This window comes from Monodon monoceros, unplaced genomic scaffold (genome assembly GCF_005190385.1).
Source record: "Monodon monoceros isolate NGI ecotype Baffin Bay Population unplaced genomic scaffold, NGI_Narwhal_1 Super_Scaffold_2, whole genome shotgun sequence".
NCBI classification, from domain to species: domain Eukaryota; kingdom Metazoa; phylum Chordata; class Mammalia; order Artiodactyla; family Monodontidae; genus Monodon; species Monodon monoceros.
The window spans coordinates 85,551,061-85,574,950 of NW_021703776.1; the positions used below are offsets into that span (position 1 = coordinate 85,551,061).

Consider the following 23,890-nt stretch of genomic DNA (forward strand, 5'->3'; position numbering starts at 1 on the left):
AACCCCAAAGTTAAATTGGCTCATTTCATACATGCTACGTTTGTCCGTATGACCTGTGTACCTGTGTTTTACATTTATATGGCATTGTTGTCCTGCTTATCTTCAACTAGTTCCTCTTTCTCATTTGTATTGTCCACATTCTTGTATATACAAACCATCTCAGATCTTTTTTGGAAAGAACTGAGATAGAATTGAAATGAAACTTGCAAGTAAATATTGTTACTGATTATTCACCATTAACTGTTGGTTGAAAGCTGCCATTCTTTTCTTTGGTGCTAACTCCCAGGTGACTTCAGAGAACACTTTGAGAGTAGAAGCCCGCAAAGCTGTCCTGATGTGGCTCCCGGATTCCTCTCTGACCTCGTCTCCTATCATTGTCATCCTTCCTCCCTTCTCTAAAGCCACATTGACTTCTTGACCATTCCTTGTTCCTTGAACAGGCCAAACATGTCCTACTTCAGGGCCTGTGTGTCTTCTGTTGTCTCTGGGATCAGTTTACCCAGGTAGTGCCAGATGCAACCCCCCCCCCCCCCCCCGGCTTTCTAAAAAGCTCTGTTCAAATGGCATCTTGATCTGAGAAACCATTCCTGGCCTTCTTGTGTAAAAGAGTCTCCCTTCCCCCTACCCTGCCTTCATGTTTCCATAGCTGCTCCGTCACTCTCCCGGCCTCCACGTGTTGTATGCCTGCTTCCCCCACTAGACCAGGGTGTGAGCTTCATGAGGGAGGGATTGGTTTATATTCACAGCTGTGTCCCTAGCCACTTACAGCTATGCCTGCTAAGTTGTAGGTGTGTCATAACTATTTGTTCAATGACTAAATGGACTAAATAGGGTCAATGTAGCTATTGCTTGTCCTCTCCTATAGATTTTTGAACTGACATTTATTTGTGTGAGATAGTCTAGTTGCAGTTGTTCCTTAAGGCAGGTGACTACCCTCCATGACCTCTTCAGGTCCTGCATCTTGCTGCTGCTCATTATTTAGCTTTATCTAAGCTCTTAATATACCAGGCACCATAAGAATATAGAGAAAAGGTCTGATCTCAGTTTATAAATATCCTCAGGAATTTTCCACTGGGGGAGGCTTTAGGGGATTTGGGCTAACAATGTTGTGATTCACAAATGATTGATTTTGTTCCTCATAACGTGTCAGCCCACGCATTGAGGGCACCTTATATTTTACAGAGCACATTCACACACTTCTCCAATCCTCACGATAACCTGGTGAGGCAGGTTCTCTTACCTTGTCTGTTTGACAAGGAAAGAAACAGGCCCAGACATGTTAAGTGACTTGCCCAAGGTCAAAGAGCTTGAAAGTTGCAGACGCCTCATGTTTGACACTGGTCAGAAGCAAGACACTTCTGCTGTATTCCTAATGGTAGTATTCTAGATTTGTTTTTTTCATCGTATTCTGCCTTTGACTGGAGGTTATTGTTTCTCTTGAGTGATAGGTTACCTTTGGGTGACTAACCCTGTTTTCATAGGTGTGCTTTTTCTTTTATTTGATCTTGCTTTTGTCTTTTTTAAAGAGTAATATCGACCTGTGTGTACTTTCTCCTGTCTGGACTCCATTACTCTATTAAGTCCAAAGTGAAAGCAAAATTGTTCCATAGAAGGAGCCAGTTAACAGTGACTAGTTATTTTCCTTTCAAAACACTTGACCGGCTACACTGAAATACAGAAGCTGGTATCAAAAAGGAAACTGACAAATTTCATTTTAGACCTGCAGGTATTTCCCCTGGGTTTTTATGCTTGTTTATAGGGCTTTCTTGGAGCTGGTGGTTGTAAATTCACTAGAACCATTTAACGGTATGTGTTCCTACGAGGTGTTGTTAACAATAGCTTAGCATGGGTACGGTGGTCCTTTTAGTCCACTGGGTAAATAAATTCCTTCCTGGGATTAATTAGTCATGGTTAGTGATGTAATTCATCATGCAAATGCCAGAGCTGTCTTAGTGAAAAATTCTTAGTGATCCAGAGACGTCTGTGTCCAGCTTAACTGGAATCTACGCTTTTATGTTCATCCATGAACTTGACAATAGTTTGTAAAGCATAATGATTTTGAGATAGGAATGGAAAAAGCTCTAAAGAATGATTCAGTAACTTGAAGGCATCTTGGGATGGCAACTTCAAATAGTTTCTCCTCTGCTCCATGTCTTCTTTTAGCTCATGCTTTTTAAACCTTCTTGTCCAGATTCAAGACTGTTACTACTGAAAAAGCGGCCAAGTGCTCTGTTGACATCTCTAGCTGTTCACTCCTCTCTTGACATGTGGGCTGTAGTTTGATTAGGCTGCAGTCCTGCAGCTCAGGAGCTGAAGGCAGGAAAGGAGGTTTCACAGCATGTATAGTGGAAAGGGCATGGGTTTTGGCGTCAAGTATACTTAGCTTTAATTTCATTTTTGATGTTAGCTGTGTGCAACTTTACCTCTCTGTTCCTTTGATTCTTGATCTGTAAAAAGGTGGTGATACTACCTCACCAGACCATTTTGAGAGTCACCTTAAACTATGTGTACAAAATAACTACTGCATTGTTTGGTGTATAACAGACACTCCGTAATTTATATCCTGTGCCTCACTTTTGATTTTCTTTTCCCAAAATGTGGGACACAGGAATGCATGTAAACTTGTGCATTTAGTTTTAAAATCTCCCAAGTAGAGGATGAGAGCGAGATTGTCTGTATTTACAGTCAAAGGGATCTTGGATCATTTTTGGACTCAACATTTACAAAAAAAATGCTGTGTAGTTTTAGGTTACATGATTAGAAATAGAATGCCTATATTATGGGATATAAAACCTCTTTCTGTTTGGATGGTCACACCATATTAGAAGTATGTTGTGTCAGTTCTGAGTACCACATCTTGAGGCAGGATAGGGGAACCTTTTAAGAACCAGACTCTCCAGGCTTGAGGCCTGGCTCTGCTACTTAAAAGTTCAGTGCTTCAAACGCACAACTCAGTCTGCATTTGTAAGAAGAGGGGGGACAATGGCACCTACTCCACAGGTGTTGTCTGGAATAAATTATTATATATAAACCACTTAGATTAATGTAGTAAGTCCTATGTGAGTGTTACCCATTTTCAAGGGAACTTCAGAAGAAAGTTACAAGGCTGGTGGGCTGCCATGTTGTGGAAGAAACAGATGAGGAAATTGGAGGTGCTGAAGGTGAGAAAAAAACTATTGAGAGTCCTTTACCATTTAAAGAGAGACTTTATGAAAGAGGGAATAGACTTATTTTATGTTGCTGAAAAAGGTGGAACTAGGATCAATGGGTAGAAATTACAAAGAGGCTGGTTTTGCTTTATGTTAATGAAAGACCTTGTAACAAGTAGAGCAGTTCAAAATTGCAGTGAATGGCTTATTGGGCCAGTGAGGTTTCCCTTGCACAGAGGCTAGAAGGCCTAGGAGAAGTTCCTGACTTGGCTGGCGGGGTGAGCTAGACGACAAACGTTCTCTTCTACCCTGCTCTCAGTTCAGGTCAAGTGACTTGCTTAAAGTAGGATAATCCTACACTGAATTTTGCTGCGTTTTGGTAGCGTGTGTGGGAACTTTCTCCCTAGAGTTAGTCTGCTTTTATGGTCTATCATTCATTCATTGTACAGATATTTATTGCGGGAGGCATTGTATTTCTGGTCTCACTTTGCAGAAAAGAAAACAGGTTGGAAATGAATCTTTGTTTATGGTCTACTATTGCTTGACACCATGCAGTCCCCGGAGGAACCCAGTGAATTAGGTTTCATTTTTGTAGGGAGACGATTCTCCTTGGGAAGGTTGTGTTTCTGAAGTTCTTGTGAGCAAAGTACGGGTGCCCTTTGTTTTAGACTGTCAAGGATGTTTGTTTGACATGTTTGGAAGATACAGATAACCTTTCCAGAGCAAAGGGCAGGCATGTTTACTGCCTTTAAGTAGGCATGTTTAAGCTCAGGGTTCCTCTCCAGCAACTCAGCATGTGTAGGCATCCATTTGGGCCCATCCTTCCAACGCCCATGGGACTTGGGGGCAGGGGGCCTGCTACAAATATGCTGATGCTCGTGTTACTTGCTGTGCTATGACTAATAAAGTCCTGAGCTTCTGACCCACCCGGGAGTTTTGTGACTTCCCCCAACATCTGTGAAACTGCGGCAGGCTAACTTGTTAGCTTCTCAGTAGGATAAAATCTCAGACTTTGCATTTCTTGACAGTGTGGAGGAGTGAAGTGGGAGGTCAAATCTCATGCCTCTCCTATAAAAAGGGAGAGGGAGGGGACTTTCCTGGTGGTGCAGTGGTTAAGAATCCGCCTGCCAGTACAGGGGACACGGGTTTGAGCCCTGATCTGGGAAGATCCCACATGCTGCGGAGCAACTGAGCCCGTGCGCCACAACTACTGAGCCTGAGCTCTAGAGCCCTCGAGCCACAACTACTGAGCCCAAGTGCCACAACTACTGAGCCCGCGCCCGAGTGCCTAGAGCCCATGCTCTGCAGCAAGAGAAGCCACAGCAATGAGAAGCTGCACACTGCAACGAAGAGTAGCCCCTTCTTGCCACAACTAGAGAAAGCCGCGTGCAGCAACGAGAACCCAACACAGCCAAAAATAAATAAGAAATAAATTTATAAAAAAAAAAAGGGAGAGGGAGGATAACCACAGGACCCACTCCAGTGGGCTGTTCTGAGGATTAAACATACTTTCTATAAAATGTGCAGCCTCTAGATATTAGTGGCTATTTTTGTGGCCTTCCTTTTCTCTAATTAAAAAAAAAACTTTAATGGTTTTGTCCTCTCAGAGTTCTCCTATGTAAGTATATTTGACTAAAGGCAAAATGTCATTCAGCCCAGTTTACATCAAGAGGATGAATTTCAAATGTGGGGCAAACATGGCACAGGCTGTTTCCTTACATAAATATTTTCTCTGAAAGTGAAAATAGGAGCTAAAACCCCCTATAGGCCCATCTTTCTCATCTTCATTTTAGTAACCCTTTCTGTTTTCTAAGTAATTTCTTATGCCATGGTAATGTGTTACAGTGACCACTGATGCCCGAGAAGGTGTCCTCTCTCTCAGCCTGACATCTTCCTTGATGGTAATTCTACTAGTTAATGTAAAGAATGTGAAATGCTTGGCATGTTTCCTTCCACAAACGGTGGTGGGGAGGAAATCATGCAAAGCGTCATAAAGATGGCAAACTGATCCAGTGTAGCTTTGAAAAGTCTGTGGCCATTTGCTGTGAAAGGGGGGAAATAATAGTTCAATATCTGGGAACTCTTCCCTTTGGGACACTTGATAAATTGAAGGCATTTTTGGACTGTGCTTTACTTTAGATTAACAGCCTGGAAGGTTTCAGATTTAAAGAGCAAAGTTATATATCACAGAAACAACAGGATGATATACTTAGCCACCCTGTAGCCAAATACTGCAAGTAGTATATTGGTAGCTCTCTCTTTGAAACCAAATTCCCCCTAAGTTCTCTACTCTGACTTACTTTATTAGTCGAATGCTTGTGTGGTATTTTCTACCTGAAAGTAAGCTTGGAGGTAGTCTGGTGTAGGCTTACCAGTTGACAGAGGAGGACACAGGATCTAGAATGGTAAAGCCTTCCTTCAAGTCTTGGGGTTTCCAGTGTGTTGCCTGGAGTGTATCCTGTAGCCCTCACAGACTTCGCCTTTTCCTTCCTTCCATTTCTATCCCTCCTGCTCCCCATTTCATGCTGGGCCCCATCTCTTGACATCCCTAACACACTTGCAAACTTCTTTTTTGAGGTTAGATTGAAGTCAGAGACTGGCCTGCTGAATCGCTCTCTAAATTGGAAGATAAGTTTTATATATTATGTGACTCATGAATTAAGATCTTTCACTCTAAATGACATTTTGGAGAAGACTGTTGTACAGTGTTTTGCTTGCAAAAATCTGGAAGGGGATATGTGACTGATTCGCTGACAGACCATCTCTGAAAGCAGTTCTAATGATGGACTTATAATTGATTGCATCCATCATTGAGAGCCTAAACTACCCCCTCCCTAAATTAAAAAAGATAAATGAAATAAAGCATGCTGAATGTATAGCTGACAAATCTGAGGGAATTTAATGAAACTAAATTACCGCAGCCAACAGATAAGAGAAAAAGGTTTCTTTGTTACTGATTATAACACTAAATTAAAAAAAAATTATCCAAGAAGGATAAAAGAGGAAACAAGATCTGTGGTTCATGTATCAAACTAAGTTATTGAAAGATTTTTAATAAGTGTATCTATCTCATTCCCTGCTTATTGTTGATTCGTATCAATCTTGTTAGTGCTGTTGGAAGAATAGTAAATGCAGGAACTGCCTTGTAGTATAGCTGATATTGCTGTCTGTTGTAGTGGGTTTTAGAATGACTGTGACCTTATTTCCAGGCCGCTGGGGGGCTCTGTACTAAATTCATGTCATTTGAATGAACTATTTGGAAGGCGGTTCCTCAGTGTAGAAGCAATTTTATAGTAAGTATGCTTTGGGTTATATATAAAAGAAGACCAAGCGAAAGTGACTTAAACAATGGATATTTATTATCTTCCCTAACAGGGAGTCCCTCGGTAAGGCAGCTGTGGGTTGGCTGCTTTAGTGGCCCAATGATGTAATGGCAGTAGCTTGGCATTTCTCTTGGCTTCCCCTTCCAGGATTATAGTATGGCTAATGTATGATTATCTTAGTTTTGTACAACAGTACCCGGTGTTGGGAAAAGGGACCTGCTTCCTGTTAACCTTCTTGCAAGAAAACTACTCCTAGGGGCTTCCCTGGTGGCACAGTGGTTAAGAATCGCCTGCCAATGCAGGGAACACAGGTTCGAGCCCTGCTCCGGGAAGATCCCACATGCCGTGGAGCACCTGGGCCTGTGTGCCACAACTACTGAGCCTGCGCTCTAGATAGAGCCCACGAGCCACAACTACTGAGCCCGTGAGCCACAACTACTGAGCCCGTGAGCCACAACTACTGAGCCTGCACGCCTAGAGCCTATGCTCTGCAACGAAGAGTAGCCCCCGCTTGCCGCAACTAGAGAAAGCTTGTTTGCTGCAACAAAGACCCAAAGTAGCCAAAAATAATAAATAAATAAATAAATAAAATATCATTTTATAAAAAGAAAAAGAAAACTACTCCTAGAAGTCCTTAGGTCTCATTGGCCAGACTTGTCACTGGTAAGGGGAATGCAAGTACTTGAATTCACTCCAACAAATCAAGACCTACCCAGGTTCTTGCAGAGCTCATGCTGCCTGTTACCTGATTATGCCAAGGGGAAAAGTGAAGAGAAAGACTCCTTGGATTGGCAACCAATAAATCCATTTAGATAGGCTGCTGGATTTTACTGTGCAGGCGGTTTCATATTTTCTCTTAGTAACTTGTTTCATTTCCTAGTTAGTGAGGTGAATGTGCTCTCATTGACTAACTCATCCTTCGTCTACTTTTGGGTTTTAAGTTTGCCTCAGCTTGATATATTCTGTCTTTACCAGGACCCTGTCTACCAGTGATGATGTTGAAGACAGAGAAAATGAGAAGGGGCGTCTTGAAGAAGCCTATGAGAAGTGTGATCGTGACCTGGATGAATTGATCGTGCAGCACTACACAGAATTGACGACAGCCATTCGCACATACCAGAGCATCACAGAGCGCATCACCAACTCCCGAAACAAAATAAAGCAGGTAAGCCTCCATCCTTCTAATATCTGGTGATTGTTGCATCTACCATTAGTCTAGGTGTTATAGCTTGGAGGTGCCCTGGTAGTGGTAACAGCCTTAACGAGTGATTCATACTGATGCTTTGCAGGAGTTTTGCAGGTTTCTGGAAAGCCAGAATGCAGAGCATCACAGAGGGCATCTGGACTTGCTTCTTTTCTCCCTTAAGTCTTATCCTTGGCTTCTGCCATTACTTTTCTTTTTTTAAAAATAAATTTATTTATTTATTTATTTTGGCTGCGTTGGGTCTTCCTTGCTGTGTGCAGGCTTTCTCTAGTTGCAGTCAGTGGGGCCTACTCTTTGTGGTGGTGCGCGGGCTTCTCATTGCGGTGGCTTTTCTTGTTGCAGAGCATGGACTAGGTGTGTGGGCTCAGTAGTTGTGGCACACGGGCTCAGTAGTTGTGGCTCGTGGGGTCTAGAGTGCCGGTTCAGTAGTTTTGGCACAGAGGCTTAGTTGCTCTGTGGCATGTGGGATCTTCCCGGACCAGGGATAGAACCCACGTCCCCTGTGTTGGCAGGTGGATTCTTAACCGCTGCTCTACCAGGGAAGTCCCTCTGCCATTACTTTTCATTGCAGTGTGAAATGGCACAGAGGAGATGGCCTCAACTTGAGGAAGCCTAAAAGGGGAGCTGTTTTAAGACTCTAGGGCCTTTTATTGTTAGAGGCTCTCGTTATAATGTATTAAATGTATTTATTGTGCTCATGTCACACATTGTGTGTGTGTATTGCTGTAGCAGTTGAAAATAAAAAAAATTTTTGGTTTTGAGTATGTCACCCCATTTGAAGTTGGTTGTGATTTCTCTGCAGTCATTGTACATTCTTGGTGGTTTTTTAGAAGAAAATCTAACTCACAAATTATTTAAATGTAAATACTTATGAATACTGAAGTTCTTGAATATTATTCTTTAGTAGTGACAAGCATGCACTAATTTTTATTTTGTAATTGTCTTTCATATTTTGGAGCTGTTTTTCTTTCACTCTTTTTCTTTCTCCCTTCTCTCTTCCTCTCCTTCTTCCCTCTTCTTGGTTCCTTTCTTCTTCTTTTTTTTTTTTATTGGGGTATAGTTGTTTTACAATGTTGTTTTAGTTTCTACTGTACAGCGAAGTGGAGTTCCTTGTGCTATACAGCAGGTTCTTATTAGTTATCTATTTTATACTTATGGGTGTATATATGTCAATCCCAATCTCCCAATTCATCCCACCACTACCTACCCATACCGCTTTCCCACCTTGGTGTCCATACATTTGTTCTCTACATCTGTGTCTCTATTTCTGGTTTGCAAGGCAGAAATTGGTTCCTTTCTTCTTTCCTTCCTTCCCTCCCTCCCTCCCCACTTCCTTCTGTGGTTAGTCTTTGAAAAACTTTTGGTTCCTGGGTGCCACATCTTTAGTTCTTAAAGGATAAAGTGGGTTCATAAGGGGTATTTTTAATATTTGGTCAAGGGATGAACTGATCAAATAAAGGTTATATACTGTCACATCATAGTTATGTGGTTCTTGGCTATGTATTTTGAGGGTCACTCCTTTAATACCTTGTATTACTGCTCTCTGATAAATAACAATTGGTCTCACTTACTGAGCACTGATTCCTTGCCAGGCAGATTATGTCTGTTCCCCACTCAACAAATTTAGGATTTGAACTCTGGTCTCCCTGCTCTGAGGTCCTTGATGCTGGTTTTCAGACATCTTTTAATGGAGTAGCCCCCCATTTCTTTGTACATGAGATATTTTGCAGAACCCCAACATACCAGTTGCCTCTTGTTTGCTATTGGGCTGAGAGATGCAGAGCCTCATGCTGGCTCCCCTCCTTAGCGCTCAGCAGCTGACCTTCAAGCACCTCTGTGGCCAGAGGGCTGCATAGACCATTTGAAGTGCGCTGCCCTGTGCTATTTGATTGGTTCGGGAATTCTCTGGATGTACCTGCCCAGTGGTGGCTGTGCCTATGGTCTCCTCACATGTTTTCTTCCCTGCCTTCTAGACCTTATGATTTGGTAATAGGTACCTAAATGATTCTTCTAAGAATGCTGTTATATGTGAGTTTCAGCCTTGAAGACTACAGTTCCACAATCAGGTTCTTAACCTTTTTTGAAGCAATGTGGTGACCGCTTTACATTTTAAAATTAACTGGGCATTTTCAAAAGGAATTCTATAATTCTTAGCCTTTACAAGTGGTGAGTTCATCCTGTGGATTTATCGGTGAAACTAGGTAAAGCTATAGATCAGTGGCTCTAGATTTAAAGTGAACCGTAGTCCATTTTGACCCAATATACTAAGGTCAAGAGGGGTCAGAAAGTGAATCTGTAAAGCTGCTGACCTTCTGGCTTTGCCTCAGGTAATCACACAGTAAGCGTGAAGGACCTCTTGGTGTTGGTGTTTTCTAATGAGTGTGCTTGACTGGAAGGACTTTGTCCTAATCTCAAGGGAGGCACTGCTGTGGTCTCTGCCTTGACTCCCTATCACTGAGTCAATAGTATCTTTGCCCAAACAAAGAGTGTTTGCTGGTACTGAAAAGGAGAGTCTCATCTTGATTATTTCACGTTTGTTTTAGTAGCCAGTCTTTTCACTGTCCTCCTCATTTTCAAGTATGCTGGAGTTCTGAGCAAAAGGAAACAACAGAAAAATTTTTTTTATTATATCAGACAGTTGTCAAGAAAGTAAATGTCACATAACTCAGTATTATGAACTAGCCTCAATATTGGCAAGAGAAAAATAAAGGGCTAGAAAGCCTTTGATAGTTGATACATGGGAGAAGACAATTTTGGGGAAAAATGAAAGGGAATTTGTTTTTATTGTATAATTTGACAGTTTTGTACTGTGAAAGTCTGTTTCTTATCACCAAGGAAACACTGATGTTTCCTCACTAATCTTTGCCCGTCAGTTTTGGTTTTTAATTGCACTTTAGATTGTATACAGCATAAAGGTATGTATATTTTTAAAGTAAAAATGGGGATGATTCAGTAATCATTGGTTTACATTATTTCAGAGCCAAGCAAGATGTTGAGAATGTGTGAATCTGAGTTGACATTTTCTTTCTGCTCTCTGCCAAAAGAATGGAACGAGGATTCACTCAATAAATATTTGTTGAGTGCCAGCTATGTGCTGGTGGTGGTTTCGATACTGAAATATGTTTTAGATTTCCATGTAGTGGAAAATACCAGTCCCTGTCCTCATGGGGCTTACATGCTAGTGGGAAGACACAGGAAAACAAATAGATGATATTTAGCAACATTGATTTAGTCTCTATATTAAGTGTTTGTTTTGTGCTGAGCAGTGGTCTAGGTCCTGGGGTATAGAAGTGAGTAAAACAGACAAAAATTCCTGTCCTCGTGGAGTTTACATTCTAGTCAAGAAAGGCAGGCTATCAATTAGTAAGAGGGTATAACAGATGGTAAGAAACGCTGTGCTTAAAATAAAATTTAAAAAAGCTAGGAAGGAGAATAGGGAGTTGCTGTTTTGAACAGAGTGGTCAGGGAAGGCTTCACTGAGGTTATATTCAAGCCAACACTAGAAGAAGGTGAGGGAGAGTCCGGAAAAGCACCCCAGGAAGAAGGAATAGCAGGTACAGAAAGCTCCTCAAGCAAGAACATGATTGGAATTTGGGGGAGCAGCAAGGTTGGAGCTGGAGCACAGTGAGAAGTGGGGATAGTGGCAGAGGGAGACGAGAGTGCTGGTGGGTGAGGTGTGGCAGAATGGGTCAGGTCACGTGGGGTCTTGATCGCTGTAAGGACTTTGATTTTAACTCTGGGTGTGTGGAAATCATTGTAAGTTTTGAGCACAAGAGCGGCACGATGTGTCTAACATGTTAAAAGGGCCACTCTAGCTGCTATACTGAGAAGAGATTTTAGTGGGGGCCAAGGCAGATGAAGATGTTCACATTCATGCTTTGTTACCTTTTAAAGCTTGAGAACACGGAACTGTTTACATTTCCCATCTTGGCATTCCTTTCATTTATGGATTCTTGTTGGTAGAATCTCTGTCCTTGAGGATAATATGAGCTGACAGATAGATCTGACTCTTCTTTGATGCTCCAAACTTCTTTATATCAGGCAAGTCCACTTGGAATTTTTTTGAGATTAAATGTGCAAATAAAATACCATGTATGATTGATCAGGTCACTTATGTGGATAAGTAAAATAGTTGGGCTGTCTTATTACTGTTGAGTACAAGTGAGATGTTACTGCATTAGAAAACCTCAGAATTTATAGGTTCTACCAGTGTCTGTCATAATGACTGTTATAGCAGCACCAGAATGGATGAATGTGAATGGATATGAGTTGGGAACTTGGGCCGTATGCTTGTTGGTAGTATTTGAATTTGAGTGTTTCTTCCATCCTGTATTAAGTAGATGAGATGATGCCAGATTTCTTTAAAGATACTAAGTATCCATCTAATGGTTATCATAGAAGCAGGTAAACTGAAGGGGAAACACAGATACTTGTCTCTGTTGTGATGTGCGCACAAACACTTTACATTTCGCCCCAGTTTCGGCTGTTCTGTTGGTGCTTGATCGAGCTCCTAACTCATTTTTCTTGCCTGTAATTGGAAATAACCATATGTGATTGTTCAAGTGAAGTTGTTAGGGCTTGATCATTGAGTAATGTAACATTCATTACTTAACATTTAACTAAAATAATTTTGTGACCTTTTTATATGAAAGTATATGTTGTGAGGTAGAATTAGAATGAAGAATAACCTTAATTGATATAAAAAAGTAAGTCACAGTAGGACAACATGGTTTTGGTAGGAAGTTATTTAAGCCCAGACATAAAATCCCAGCTCCTTGTATGAGAAAGGGAAAAAAGCCTAGAAATGGACATGCTAAACTGTGGGCAAGAATGAGATATCATCATTTAAAATCTAGGCAGTGGTCCGGATCATTAATGCGGTAACAAGAACTACAAGGCAGTCTTTTCATTAAGTTTAACTGTGTCTGTATTTGTGTTCTGTATCCAGACTCTGCAACTCAAAAGGATAGTATTGCCTTTGGAAAAGGTTGAGTGAAGCCTCTCAGAATTTAAGACCTTAAAATGGAAGCTGAAAAACTAAGGAGCAAAAAGCATGAGAAATAGAAGTTTGAGGGTAATTAAAAAATGATCTTTAGTTCTAAAGGGCTTTTAAACAGAGCACTGAGTGGTGTTTCTAAAGTTCATTTGTTCTAAGCACTTTCTATTAAGACTATGGGAAAAAATGGCTTGGACATGTGTTAGGAGGATACCCATGAAAATGCTTATATGTGGATTTGTTTTTACTACAAATAAGAGAAAATATGACACTCTGTACTTTTAGAAGTAAGAATAACGTTGATTGTTTCATTAATTTTCATCCCTTGCTTCTGAGGAACTTTACAGGATATTTCTAGTCTACAGTATCAATGAGGTGCTTGCACATTTGTTGTATTTTATTACAGATAACATGCACACTCAAAGGCATTCCCCTCCTCCCCTAATACTTCATCCAAGTTCAATGCTTTTCTGATTTTATGACTTAAAAGTTAGGGCCTCCACCACCTCCCCTGTGCCTCCATCAGCATCCTCCTCTGTCACATGTCCCAACGTGTTGTTCAGAGGCCCCAGTTCATTTCCTCCTCTCTTGATCTTTCTCAAGGCAGGGTTGCAAAAATCTCTATCTCTGCTTTCTGTGTCATCTCACATATCCATTCACAATGACCTCTTGGGCCCTGTGTTCCTTATTTTCTCTTTTTCTAATAGTCTCTAATTAAAGTGATTTAGTTCTTGTTTATTGAAACTGAAATTCTTGTTTTAGGTAATTTGGAGCAAATGAAGTTACTAGAGTTCTAACGAAGCAAAGGAAACTTGTGTTTGAGGAAGGATTTCTTTACTTGGGTTTTGATGTCATGATTTGAAAAGCTTGACTCTTCATGGATTTATTTAAGGAAGAAACAGAGTAACAGAATTTTTGAATCTTAACTATCCTGATTAAATTAGAATGGAATTAAAATGCTGTCACCACGTTTCTAAAAGAACAGGCCTTTGAGAAATAAACATTTAGGTGGAATATGGTACCTTTCTTACATTTACCTGCATTTATTCATTGATGGACATAGCCGTGTTTCTCCCCTCCCTGTTTCAAAAATCATATTTATTGAGCTAGCGTTTACATACAATAAAATGCATTATTTTTAGTTCAGTGAGTTTTGTCAGACGTATGTATCCTTGAATATGTTTCCATTGCCCCAGAGACTTCTCTCCTGCTTCTTTATAGGCCATACCCCCCACCCCATCTTGCCCCAAACAAATACTGATTTGAAATCTATCACCATACATTATTTTTACCTGTTACAGAACTTCATAGCATGTATACTCCTGCGTCTGGCTTCTTTTGCTCAGCATAATCTTGAGGTTCTTCACATTTCTTCCCTTTTATTGCTGACTGGTATTCCCCATGCCACCCCAAGTTTTAAAAGGACATTTCTTCGTAACTGACTTTCTGATCAAAAAGCTGAAGCCTCAGGGCAATTTAGTATTAAAAGTTCTTTTAGCTTCTTATGTCTGCAGCTCTGGCTAAACCGTTTAGGAAATGGTTTTGGTAATGTTCATTTTCCACACAGCCTGATGCCATTTCCCCCACCCCCAAACACACACACATTCTACCTTCCTTTTCATTTTTCCTCCATGTAGTATGTAAAAATGAGGAGTGAGCTGATTATACTGTATATATCCTAGTGTGAAATGCCATAATGGTCTTTTATTCCAATCAGAAGGGAGTTTGCCAAGCTTTGCTGACACCCTGTAAGTCTATCTCCCACTGTCTGCATCAAGAGCCTAGTTGGGTGTTGTATGACATAAAATTTATTTTTAACAGTTTCCATAGTAACCATTACACACATAGGGAAAAGCTGAGAAGTATAGAACCAAGGTGATATAAGTAGAATATCAGAAATTAGATTCTGAGAGATTTTAACTAAGATTTAACATAGAATGGATTTAATAGCTAGAGTTCTTAACCCAGGCACCAAGAACTCCTAGAGGATCTAGGAATGGCCTTGAGAACTGTGTTGAAAAAATCAAATAAAACCACAAATGCTGATAAAAACCAGCATTCCCCTACCTCATCCTACCACAGTACTAATTCCAACACTTTGGAGGTATGGACTTTTACTCTTTTAGTTTTTTTTTCCAGATATTTGTATTTCTGTATTTCTAAGTAATATGCTTATACTACTTTTCTGGATTTTTCTATTTTAGACATTGTATATGAGCTTCCAGTTATGGCTCCTCCTTCACTCTTTCCCCCACCCCACCTCATCTTCTTCCCTCATCCTCTCTGTATAGTTGTGTCCTAGTTTTTGGTTAAATAGCTGGTGCGTATTTTATTATAACGACGTAAATATTTACATCTAAACCATCCAGCATACTACTTTTTTTTTTTAAACCCCACATTTGTTTGTTTATTTATTTTTGGCTGTGTTGGGTCTTCGTTTCTGTGTGAGGGCTTTCTCTAGTTGTGGCAAGCGGGGGCCACTCTTCATCACAGTGCGCGGGCCTCTCACTATCGCGGCCTCTTTTGTTGCGGAGCACAGGCTCCAGACGTGCAGGCTCAGTAGTTGTGGCTCATGGGCCTAGTTGCTCCGCGGCATGTGGGATCCTCCCAGATCAGGGCTCGAACCTGTGTCCCCTGCATTAGCAGGCAGATTCTCAACCACTGCGCCACCAGGGAAGCCCAGCAGCATACTATTTTTGCTTGTGCAATTTTGTTCTCGTTTTCCTTGTAGTTAATGATTGTAAAATCCCATTGCCTTTGTTCTGCACCGGTTTCCCCCTTTCCTGGATCCTCTGTTTCTCCTCTTGTTTTTCTCTTATATTGATGGAGTACATTCTTCAGTAGCTTGCTGAGATAATGGTGCATATGAGGTTTATTTTTTAAGAGCTTGCATGCCTGAAAATGTCTTTATTTTTTCCTCACACTTGATTGATAGTTTTTCTGGGAAATAATTCTCTCTTAGGATTTTGAAGATACATTATTCCTTTGTCTTGTAGCTTTCAGTGTTGCTGTTGAGACGCATTCTGACTCACAGTCCTTTGTATGGCTTTTTTTCCTCCTTTGAAAGCTTTTAAGATTGTCTCTATATCCTTATGTTCTTACGAGTCAGGATAATGTGCCCTGGGTCTTTTTTCACTTCATTGTCTCAAACACTCTGTGTGCTTTTTCAATCTGAAAGTTCGTGTCTTTTACTCTGGAACATTTTCTTCCATTTTATTATTATTTTTTCTCCACTTTGTCTCACTTTTCCTCCCCTGCAATTCTTATTTGCACCTCTCGGATCAACCACCCCATTTTCTTTTATCTCCTATTTTCCTTTCTTTGTTTTTTGTGTCTTACTCTTTGGAGATTTCAAGAGTCTCTTCTAACCTTTGTGTTGGATTTTTTTTCCTATCATATTTTTAATTTCCAAGAGCTGTTTTTCATTCTCTGAATTTTTTTATAGCATCCTATTCTTGTTTCATTGATGTAATATCTTTTCCCCCAAGGGATATTAATTATAGCTTTTTAAAATTTCTTTTTCCTGCCTAGTTTCTGTTCCCCTACTCCCCTCAGCACTTTTTTCTTTGTTTTCATGCCTGTCTTTCCATATTACAGGCTTTACTTGACTGTGTGGTGATCCTTGGCTAACTGTTTGGATGGAGGAGGGAGGTATACTACAAAGCTGAGATGGAGCTCACAGCATGTCGTGGGGCTTGTCTAGTGATGATTGGGTAGGGACCCAGCAGTTTCCTTGGTTGTTTTTCCCAGGGGAAAGCCATAAGTTTCCTGTGTTGGGGATCAAAGTCAAGCTGAGTGTTATTGGAGCCAACCCAGGAAGGAGGCTGTGGGTCCAGGGAGGGCTGAGGACCTTACTTGTCGGTGGGTCCACTTTGACTTCATCCTCCTGTTTTCTGTCAAGTGCCTCACACCCTCCTCTCAGCTGTCTGGCATTTCCTGGTCCAGATTCTTTCTAGTTCAGTTTCTTCAGATTGTAAACCTCCTATTTGGCCGGTGCCGTGGCAGAGGGAATTACATGTCTGTGTGCTTTGATGAGGATGTTGGATGAGGGCTCAAAATACTTAGTTTCAACCCTGTACTCTTGCCTTCAGTATTCTGGGTGCCTCCTTTTCAGTGTTAGCAAACCCCACTTGATGCCAGCCATCTTCTTACCAGCTTCCAAGGGTTTCTAGCCATCCTTGCTGTTCCCTCCTCTCTGTTCTCTCTTTTCTTGGTATTTTATGCTAAAAAATAAATAGAATTATTTTGCTATCTCTTTGGGATTGATGGAAGGAGTAGAGGTGATTAGAACTTTCAACAGATTGTCAAAGGGGTCTATAATTCCCCAAAAAGCTAACAGTCATTCTTCTGTGCTAATCAAGACAGATTACAAAACCTGTTTATTCAGGGTTCTTTTTACATTGGACAGTTTGATAAAAAGTATGATTTAGATATTGTGCTAAAGTTGTAGGATTGGATTAGATGCTGTCTCAATATACCTTCTAATTTTAGCGTTCAATTCATATTTTCCATGCTTGCTGGAAAAATGTCAAAATTTAGTTTTACAGTCACCAAAAAGTAGCATCATGAGTCTGTGTACCACCACACCAAATGTTGTAAAAGAAGACAGATTTTTAATTGTTAAAAACATGGTAGACTTTCTAGGGTGATGGAAATGTCCTATATATTGACGAAGGTTTGGATTATTGCAGGTGTGTATGCATTTGCTAAAACTCATAAAGTGATACACTTTCATGCATAAATTTTACCTCAAACAGAAAACAAAACCAAAACTGTAAACAAACATGAAATTCTAATTTAAATAAAAATACATGTAAAGGAATGTCAAAAGTATATGAAAGTAGTTCTATGAATTGTGAAAGGTCATGATTCTTTTTATTTTTTCATGCTATAAAAATCAAATTTTTGGGCTTCCCTGGTGGCGCAGTGGTTGAGAGTCTGCCTGCAGGGTACACGGGTTCGTGCCCCGGTCCGGGAAGATCCCACATGCCGCGGAGCGGCTGGGCCCGTGCGCCATGGCCACTGAGCCTGCGCGTCCGGTGTCGATTCTGCAACAGGGGAGGGGCCAACACAGAGAGGGGACAACAACGGGAAGCCTGCATAATGCTGAAAAAAAAAAAAAAAAAAAAAAAATCAAATTTTTAATTAGGGTAGAACATGAAAATACATTTATCATGTACATGGCGACTACCCTTCCCTGCTCCTCTTCTCCTCCTCCTGTGTTATCAAGCTGTGCCTAGGCTGGTCAGCAAACTGTGCAGATCTATGAGAATGCCTGCAACTGTCGTATTTAATACCTAAAATCAGACTACATGGAAACAATTCTTGGTATGTTTTAATTCCCTTTATTTCACGACTGTCTCTGGAAGCGTCTACTCTTTTCTGGAAACTGGGCTTACCTTCATTTTAGTCAGTTGAGACGAACGTCCATGTCCTTTGTTATCAACTTCAGCTAAAGTTCTAGACCTAGAAGGATGAACCAAGTGACCTATCATCTGAATAGGAAATATGCCAGGAAGAATGGGGAAGGAATAATAGCACGGACTCTCAAATCAGTCATTCCCTTCTAGATATATTAACTTTGGTGTGGAACTTCATATTTTCAGAGTATATGCTCTATATCCTGAGTAATTTTCTCATTTCTCAGGAGAGAAAATACAGAGAAGTGGAGACCTGAGCAAGTGAATCTGTGTCATAACCAGGATTAGAATTTCACAAGCAGATTAACCACAGCAGAATGAGTGGCAGTGATAACTAGGAACTGTTACTTATAGCAGTACTGGTGAAGAATACTAACCAAATTGTGGGTTTAGGCTGGAAAGACTTTGGGCTGACCCAAGATTGAAACTGTTCTATTGTAGGTAAAAGAGAACCTGCTTTCGTGCAAGATGCTGTTGCACTGCAAACGAGATGAGCTTCGGAAATTGTGGATTGAAGGAATTGAACACAAGCATGTCCTGAACCTGCTGGATGAAATCGAGAATATCAAGCAAGTGCCTCAAAAGCTGGAACAGTGCATGGCCAGCAAGCACTATCTCAGTGCCACCGACATGCTGGTAAGAGCACAGCCTGCGCTCCTGGGCATTTCTGCTAAGATAGAGTGCTTCCTTCTGTTCTCTGAATTCTGTCCTTCATGAAGCACATGACAAACTGCCCTCTTGGGATCCACGAGCCCTTGCAGGTGAAGCCTGCCGGTTCTCTTCCTAATGTCAGTGTTTGCAATAGTAGGCGATTCTCTTCCTAATGTCAGTGTTTGCGTTGTCTGCCTTTGGAACAGCGGCAAGAAGTATAATGGTAAGAAACCAGTACTTAAGTCGTGTTGGAATGGTCATGAGAGGTGTTTGTTTTAGTTTCAGAGGAAGATAGTTAATGAATCCCATTTTGAAGAATGAAATCTGCATGAGAGAGAAGTTTAGGAGATTTATAAACTATGTTCCAAAAATTCTGTGAAGGACTATTTATATTAGGGCTTTGTTTTTTTCCTTTAAGTTGATAAGAAAGAAAATAATTTTGGGGGGAATAATTCTGGAATAACTTTGTCCAGCAGGAGTATTCCACAGCCTAGCCTTTAGCCTGTATCTTCATCCATTCTGCTACTTTGTAAAAAAAAAAAAAAAATTTCATTTATTTAATTAATTTATTTTTGGCTGCGTTGGGTCTTCGTTGCTGTGAGTAGGCTTTCTCTAGATACTCTCTGTTGCGGTGTGTGGGCTTCTCATTGCGGTGGTTTCTCTTGTTGCGGAGCATGGGCTCTAGGCATGCAGGCTTCAATAGTTGTAGCACGTGAGCTCAGTAGTTGTGGCTCGCGGGCTCTAGAGCGCAGGCTTAGTAGTTGTGGTGCACGGGCTTAGTTGCTCTGTGGCATGTGGGATCTTCCTGGACCAGGGTTTGAACCCGTGTCCCCTGCGTTGGCAGGTGGATTCTTAACCCCTGTGCCATCAGGGAAGCCCATTTTGCTACTTTTTGAATTAGGAATGAAAATTCAGAGAAGGTTGCAGCTTGTGGTACATGTGGCTGAGCGTCAAGACAATGAATAAAAAAATAGGGCTTCCCTGGTGGTGCAGTGGTTGCGAATCTGCCTGCCGATGCAGGGGACGCGGGTTCGTGCCCCGGTCCGGGAAGATCCCACATGCTGCAGAGCAGCTGGGCCCGTGAGCCATGGCTGCTGAGCCTGCGCGTCCAGGGCCTGTGCTCCGCAACGGGAGAGGCCACAACAGTGAGAGGCCCGCGTACCGCAAAAAAAAAAAAAAAAAAAAAAATACACATCTTGCTCCCTAAAAGCACTAACTTTCCTAGGCCCTGTGGCTATTAGCAAGGGCTGCTCATTCTACCTCCTCTTTCCACACAAACTTCCCTACTTCCTTCTCAAAGTTGTCTGGCGACTACGGAAACACTCAGGAGTAGATGGACTGTATTTGGATTTTCTTTTCACAGTAGGTGAAAGTCCCTTATCTTTGTTTCAACAAATTAGATTGGCTGTAGCACTGGGGGGGAAAAAAAAACACCGAGAGGAATTAGTGGGAGAAAAACAGGTTAAATCCTCTAAGTGGTTCTAATTCATTCAGACTTTCAAGAGGAATTTTGCTCTAAGTCCGTCATAAGAAGCTTTAAAGGAAATTTGGTAACCAAGAGATGAGATGTGCCGTGATATTCTCTCATATATTAAAACCAGGTAGTGTGATAGTGAATAGTCAGTTTCCACAGTGGAGGGAGATTAATAATGGTCTTTTCTTTGGAGTGGTAAAATAATTGGGTATTTTCAGTATCTTTATAATGTTATCTTCCTTAATGATGACTATACGGTGTCCAACAAAAAAATTAGGCACCTCTTTAGCTTTGCTGTTGGTTTATGTGTTAGGAAGGCATATATGTGCTAAATATTCAAGATTCAGCAATCAGAACAGATAAGCTTATATATATTTGTGTAGCATTTACACATCTATTTGAATCATGATTTTTTGTAGTGGGCCTGCTTTTAAGTAAGTGCCACATATTAAAAATAGGTTGTTAGGGCTTCCCTGGTGGCGCAGTGGTTGAGAGTCTGCCAGGGGACGCGGGTTCGTGCCCTGGTCCGGGAAGATGCCACATGCCGCAGAGCAGCTGGGCCCGTGAGCCATGGCTGCTGAGCATGCGCGTCCGGAGCCTGTGCTCCACAATGGGATAGGCCACAGCTGTGAGAGGCCCGCATACTGCAAAAAAAAAAAAGGTTGTTAGAACTTATTTTGGTGTTAATTATGCTCATTTTAGGATTTCAGATTTTAGGATTAGCCTTTATTCCTTAAGGGCAAATTTATTTAAGAGCTAATTAATAATGAACACTGTCTTTTCTTTGTTTGTTTTGACTTAAGGACCTCATTAAATACTTCTTTAAATTCTTGGCTGTAAGTTATAGAAATTCAGCTCTAGCTAGCTTAGGTAAAAGAATTGCTGTACTCATGTAACCAGTCTGCTAAAAGAACAGGAGTATATGTGCAATGCCATCTGTATGTTTTTGCATGTTTTTTCATTGTTTTACTATAGACTTTCTTCCACATGTGGGCGGGGTTTGGGTGTGTGGGGAAAAGAAGGGTTGTGAGCTGTATTTTACATTTTTCCAGCTTTGCAGAGGAAAATAATCTTCTAATTCAAAAATGGGGGTCAGATCTAGTTTAGGCAGCTTGGGTACTGTGATTGTCAGTTCCAACTAAAACTATTTTGTTGGGGGAAGGGTGGTCCTGGGGAGTTGTGTGGGAAGGAAGGGTAGTCACCTCTAGAAAAGAGTAAGTGTGAGAGAGATATTTCCCAGAAGTTCCTCTTTTTCTGTTGTAGTTCTTTATGTACTCTGGATACTTATCCTTTGTCTTTTAGATGGATTGTGAATATCTTTTCCCAGTTGGTAGTATATCTCTTTGTTTAGGGTGTCTTTTATTAAAAAGTTTTAAAATTTAATTCAATAATGTTTTTCATTCTTTATTTCCTTTTTTATGTGACTTATTTTGAGAAATTTTTTTATCCTACTGTCATAAAGAGAATCTTTTATATCATTGTCTTTAATCTATTTAAAATGTATTATCATATATGGTGTGAACTAGGGATCTGATTTTACCTTCTATATAGCCACTTGGCTCAGACCATTTATTGAATTCATTTCCTACCGATTTATAATTCCACCTTGGTCACATACCAAGTTTTCACATGTGCATGGGTCTGTTTCTGAGCTCTTTATGTTGTTCAGTTGGTCTTGTCTGTATCTGCACCAAAACCATGTTGTTTTAATTACTATAATTTTATAATATATCTTGATAGCAGGTGAAGACATTCCCTCACTTTGCTATTCAGAACTGTCTGTGCTATTCTTGGCCCTTTTCTCTTCCATATGAATTTTGGTATCAACTTGTCAAGTTCCATGCAAAGCGTGATGGTATTTTGATTAAATTTAGGAGAATTTCATCTTTGTAATATCAGGTCTTTCAGAAAAGGGTATCTCTCATTTATTGACGTCTTAATTTATGTGCTTTATAATAATGCTTAGTAATGTATTCCTTAGAGACAGTACATGTATTTTGTTAGTTTTACTTCTGGCTCTCAGCTCCTGGTTGCTTTTTAAAATAGTGGCTCTTTATTAATTATAATTTCTAGTTATTTGTTGCTGATGTATAGGGATGTGATAGATTTATTGTTTATGAATCGTAAATTTTCTTGAACCTAATCCTTATCCTGCTTGCTTGGAAAATGATGATTTATTCTTTAAGACTTGGCTCAAATTTCATCAAGTTTCTGAATGTCCCTGGTAATTAGATGCTTCTCTTTTTTTAAAAAAGAATTATTATATATTTTTATTGTGGCAAGAATACTTGACATGAGTAGATGCTTTTCTTTGTCTCCATAAGTTGTGTGTATTTCACTGAAATATAATTGCTTTTGTTCGTGTGGTAGGTCATTGAGGGCAGGGACTACATCTTACCTATTTTTGTCTACCCTGTACTTAGCATAATGTACTTCACATGGTCAGAGTTCACAGATGATTAGCCGAACGGGTAACTCTGTGGAAGACTTTGATACCACTAAACAGAGAAAAGGAAAATTCCTCTCTAGGAGCTCTGGTCTGATTTTTTTCTCCTCTGGTTTGGGGTTTTTGTTAGGTTTTGTTTTTGTTTTTTTAATGGCAAGGTTCTCTAGTTTCTAACCGTTCCTTTCTGCAATATTTAAATGGACAACAAAAACAATAATTATAATAATAGCTAATATGTGTTGAGCCCTCACTGTGTGCTGGTACCATTTTAAGTATGTTACCTTTGTTAACACTTTGAATTCTCACAACAACCCTATGAGAGATAGGTTTCTGATGTCCTTCCCATTTTCCAGAGGAGGTAGTTGGTTTGGATGACCAGGGGGTTTAGCATATTCTAATATACAGTGAAGATTTCATGGAGGTAGGATGTAAGATGTGCTCAAAAGGTTGGAAATTTTCTTCAATTTGGTCTTTTGTATATGAGTAAATAGTAAGGTCTATAATTGCTCTTTGATTGGACTTCATATGAGAAAATAATCACATTTCCTTTCCCCATGGTTATGTGCTATTAGAAGTAAAATCTACTTAAGGCATCTCAAGGGTCCAAATGGAAATCTTTGCTAAAAGACATCAGAGGAGGACTTATCTGGTGGCGCAGTGGTTAAGAATCCGCCTGCCAATACAGGGGACACAGGTTCGATCCCTTGTCCAGGAAGATCCCACGTGCTGCGGAGTAACTAAGCCCATGTGCCACAACTACTGAGCCTGTGCTGTGGAGTCCGTGAGCCACAACTGTTGAAGCGCATGTGCCTGGCGCCTGTGCTCCGCAACAGGGGAAGCCACTGCATGAGAAGCCCACACACCTCAACGAAGGGTAGCCCCTACTCGCCTGCAAGTAGAGAAAGCCCATGCCCAGCAACAAAGACCCAAGGCAGCCAAAAATAAATAAATAAAGATAAATAAAAAGAAAAAGTAATTTCCTTTAAAAGACATCAGAGGAAAGTGAAGACAGAACAATCTAGTCTTTCAAACCCCTCTGATTTGCTTAGATCTTTTCATCAAGAGATTTTGTCTTTCCTTTTTTTTTTTTTGCCGTACGCGGGCCTCTCACTGCTGTGGCCTCTCCCGCTGCGGAGCACAGGCTCCGGACGTGCAGGCTCAGCGGCCATGGCCCACTGGCCCAGCCGCTCCGTGGTACGTGGGATCCTCCCGGACCGGGGCACAAAC

At 40.7% G+C, this 23,890-nt stretch overlaps 1 protein-coding gene across 4 annotated transcripts in view; it reads left to right on the plus strand.

The window, feature by feature from the left end:
- The window catches only part of EXOC4 (exocyst complex component 4), an 827,540-nt gene that overhangs the window by 12,891 nt on the left and 790,759 nt on the right, over positions 1-23,890 (plus strand). For all 4 annotated transcript variants that reach the window (XR_003795333.1, XM_029234271.1, XM_029234272.1 and 1 more), the window contains exons 2-3: positions 7,448-7,637; positions 18,534-18,728. Coding sequence is in view for 3 of the 4 variants with exons in the window: in XM_029234271.1 (XP_029090104.1) it covers positions 7,448-7,637; positions 18,534-18,728 (385 nt within the window). In the remaining variant the exon portion in view is untranslated. The remainder of the gene's footprint in view (positions 1-7,447; positions 7,638-18,533; positions 18,729-23,890) is intronic.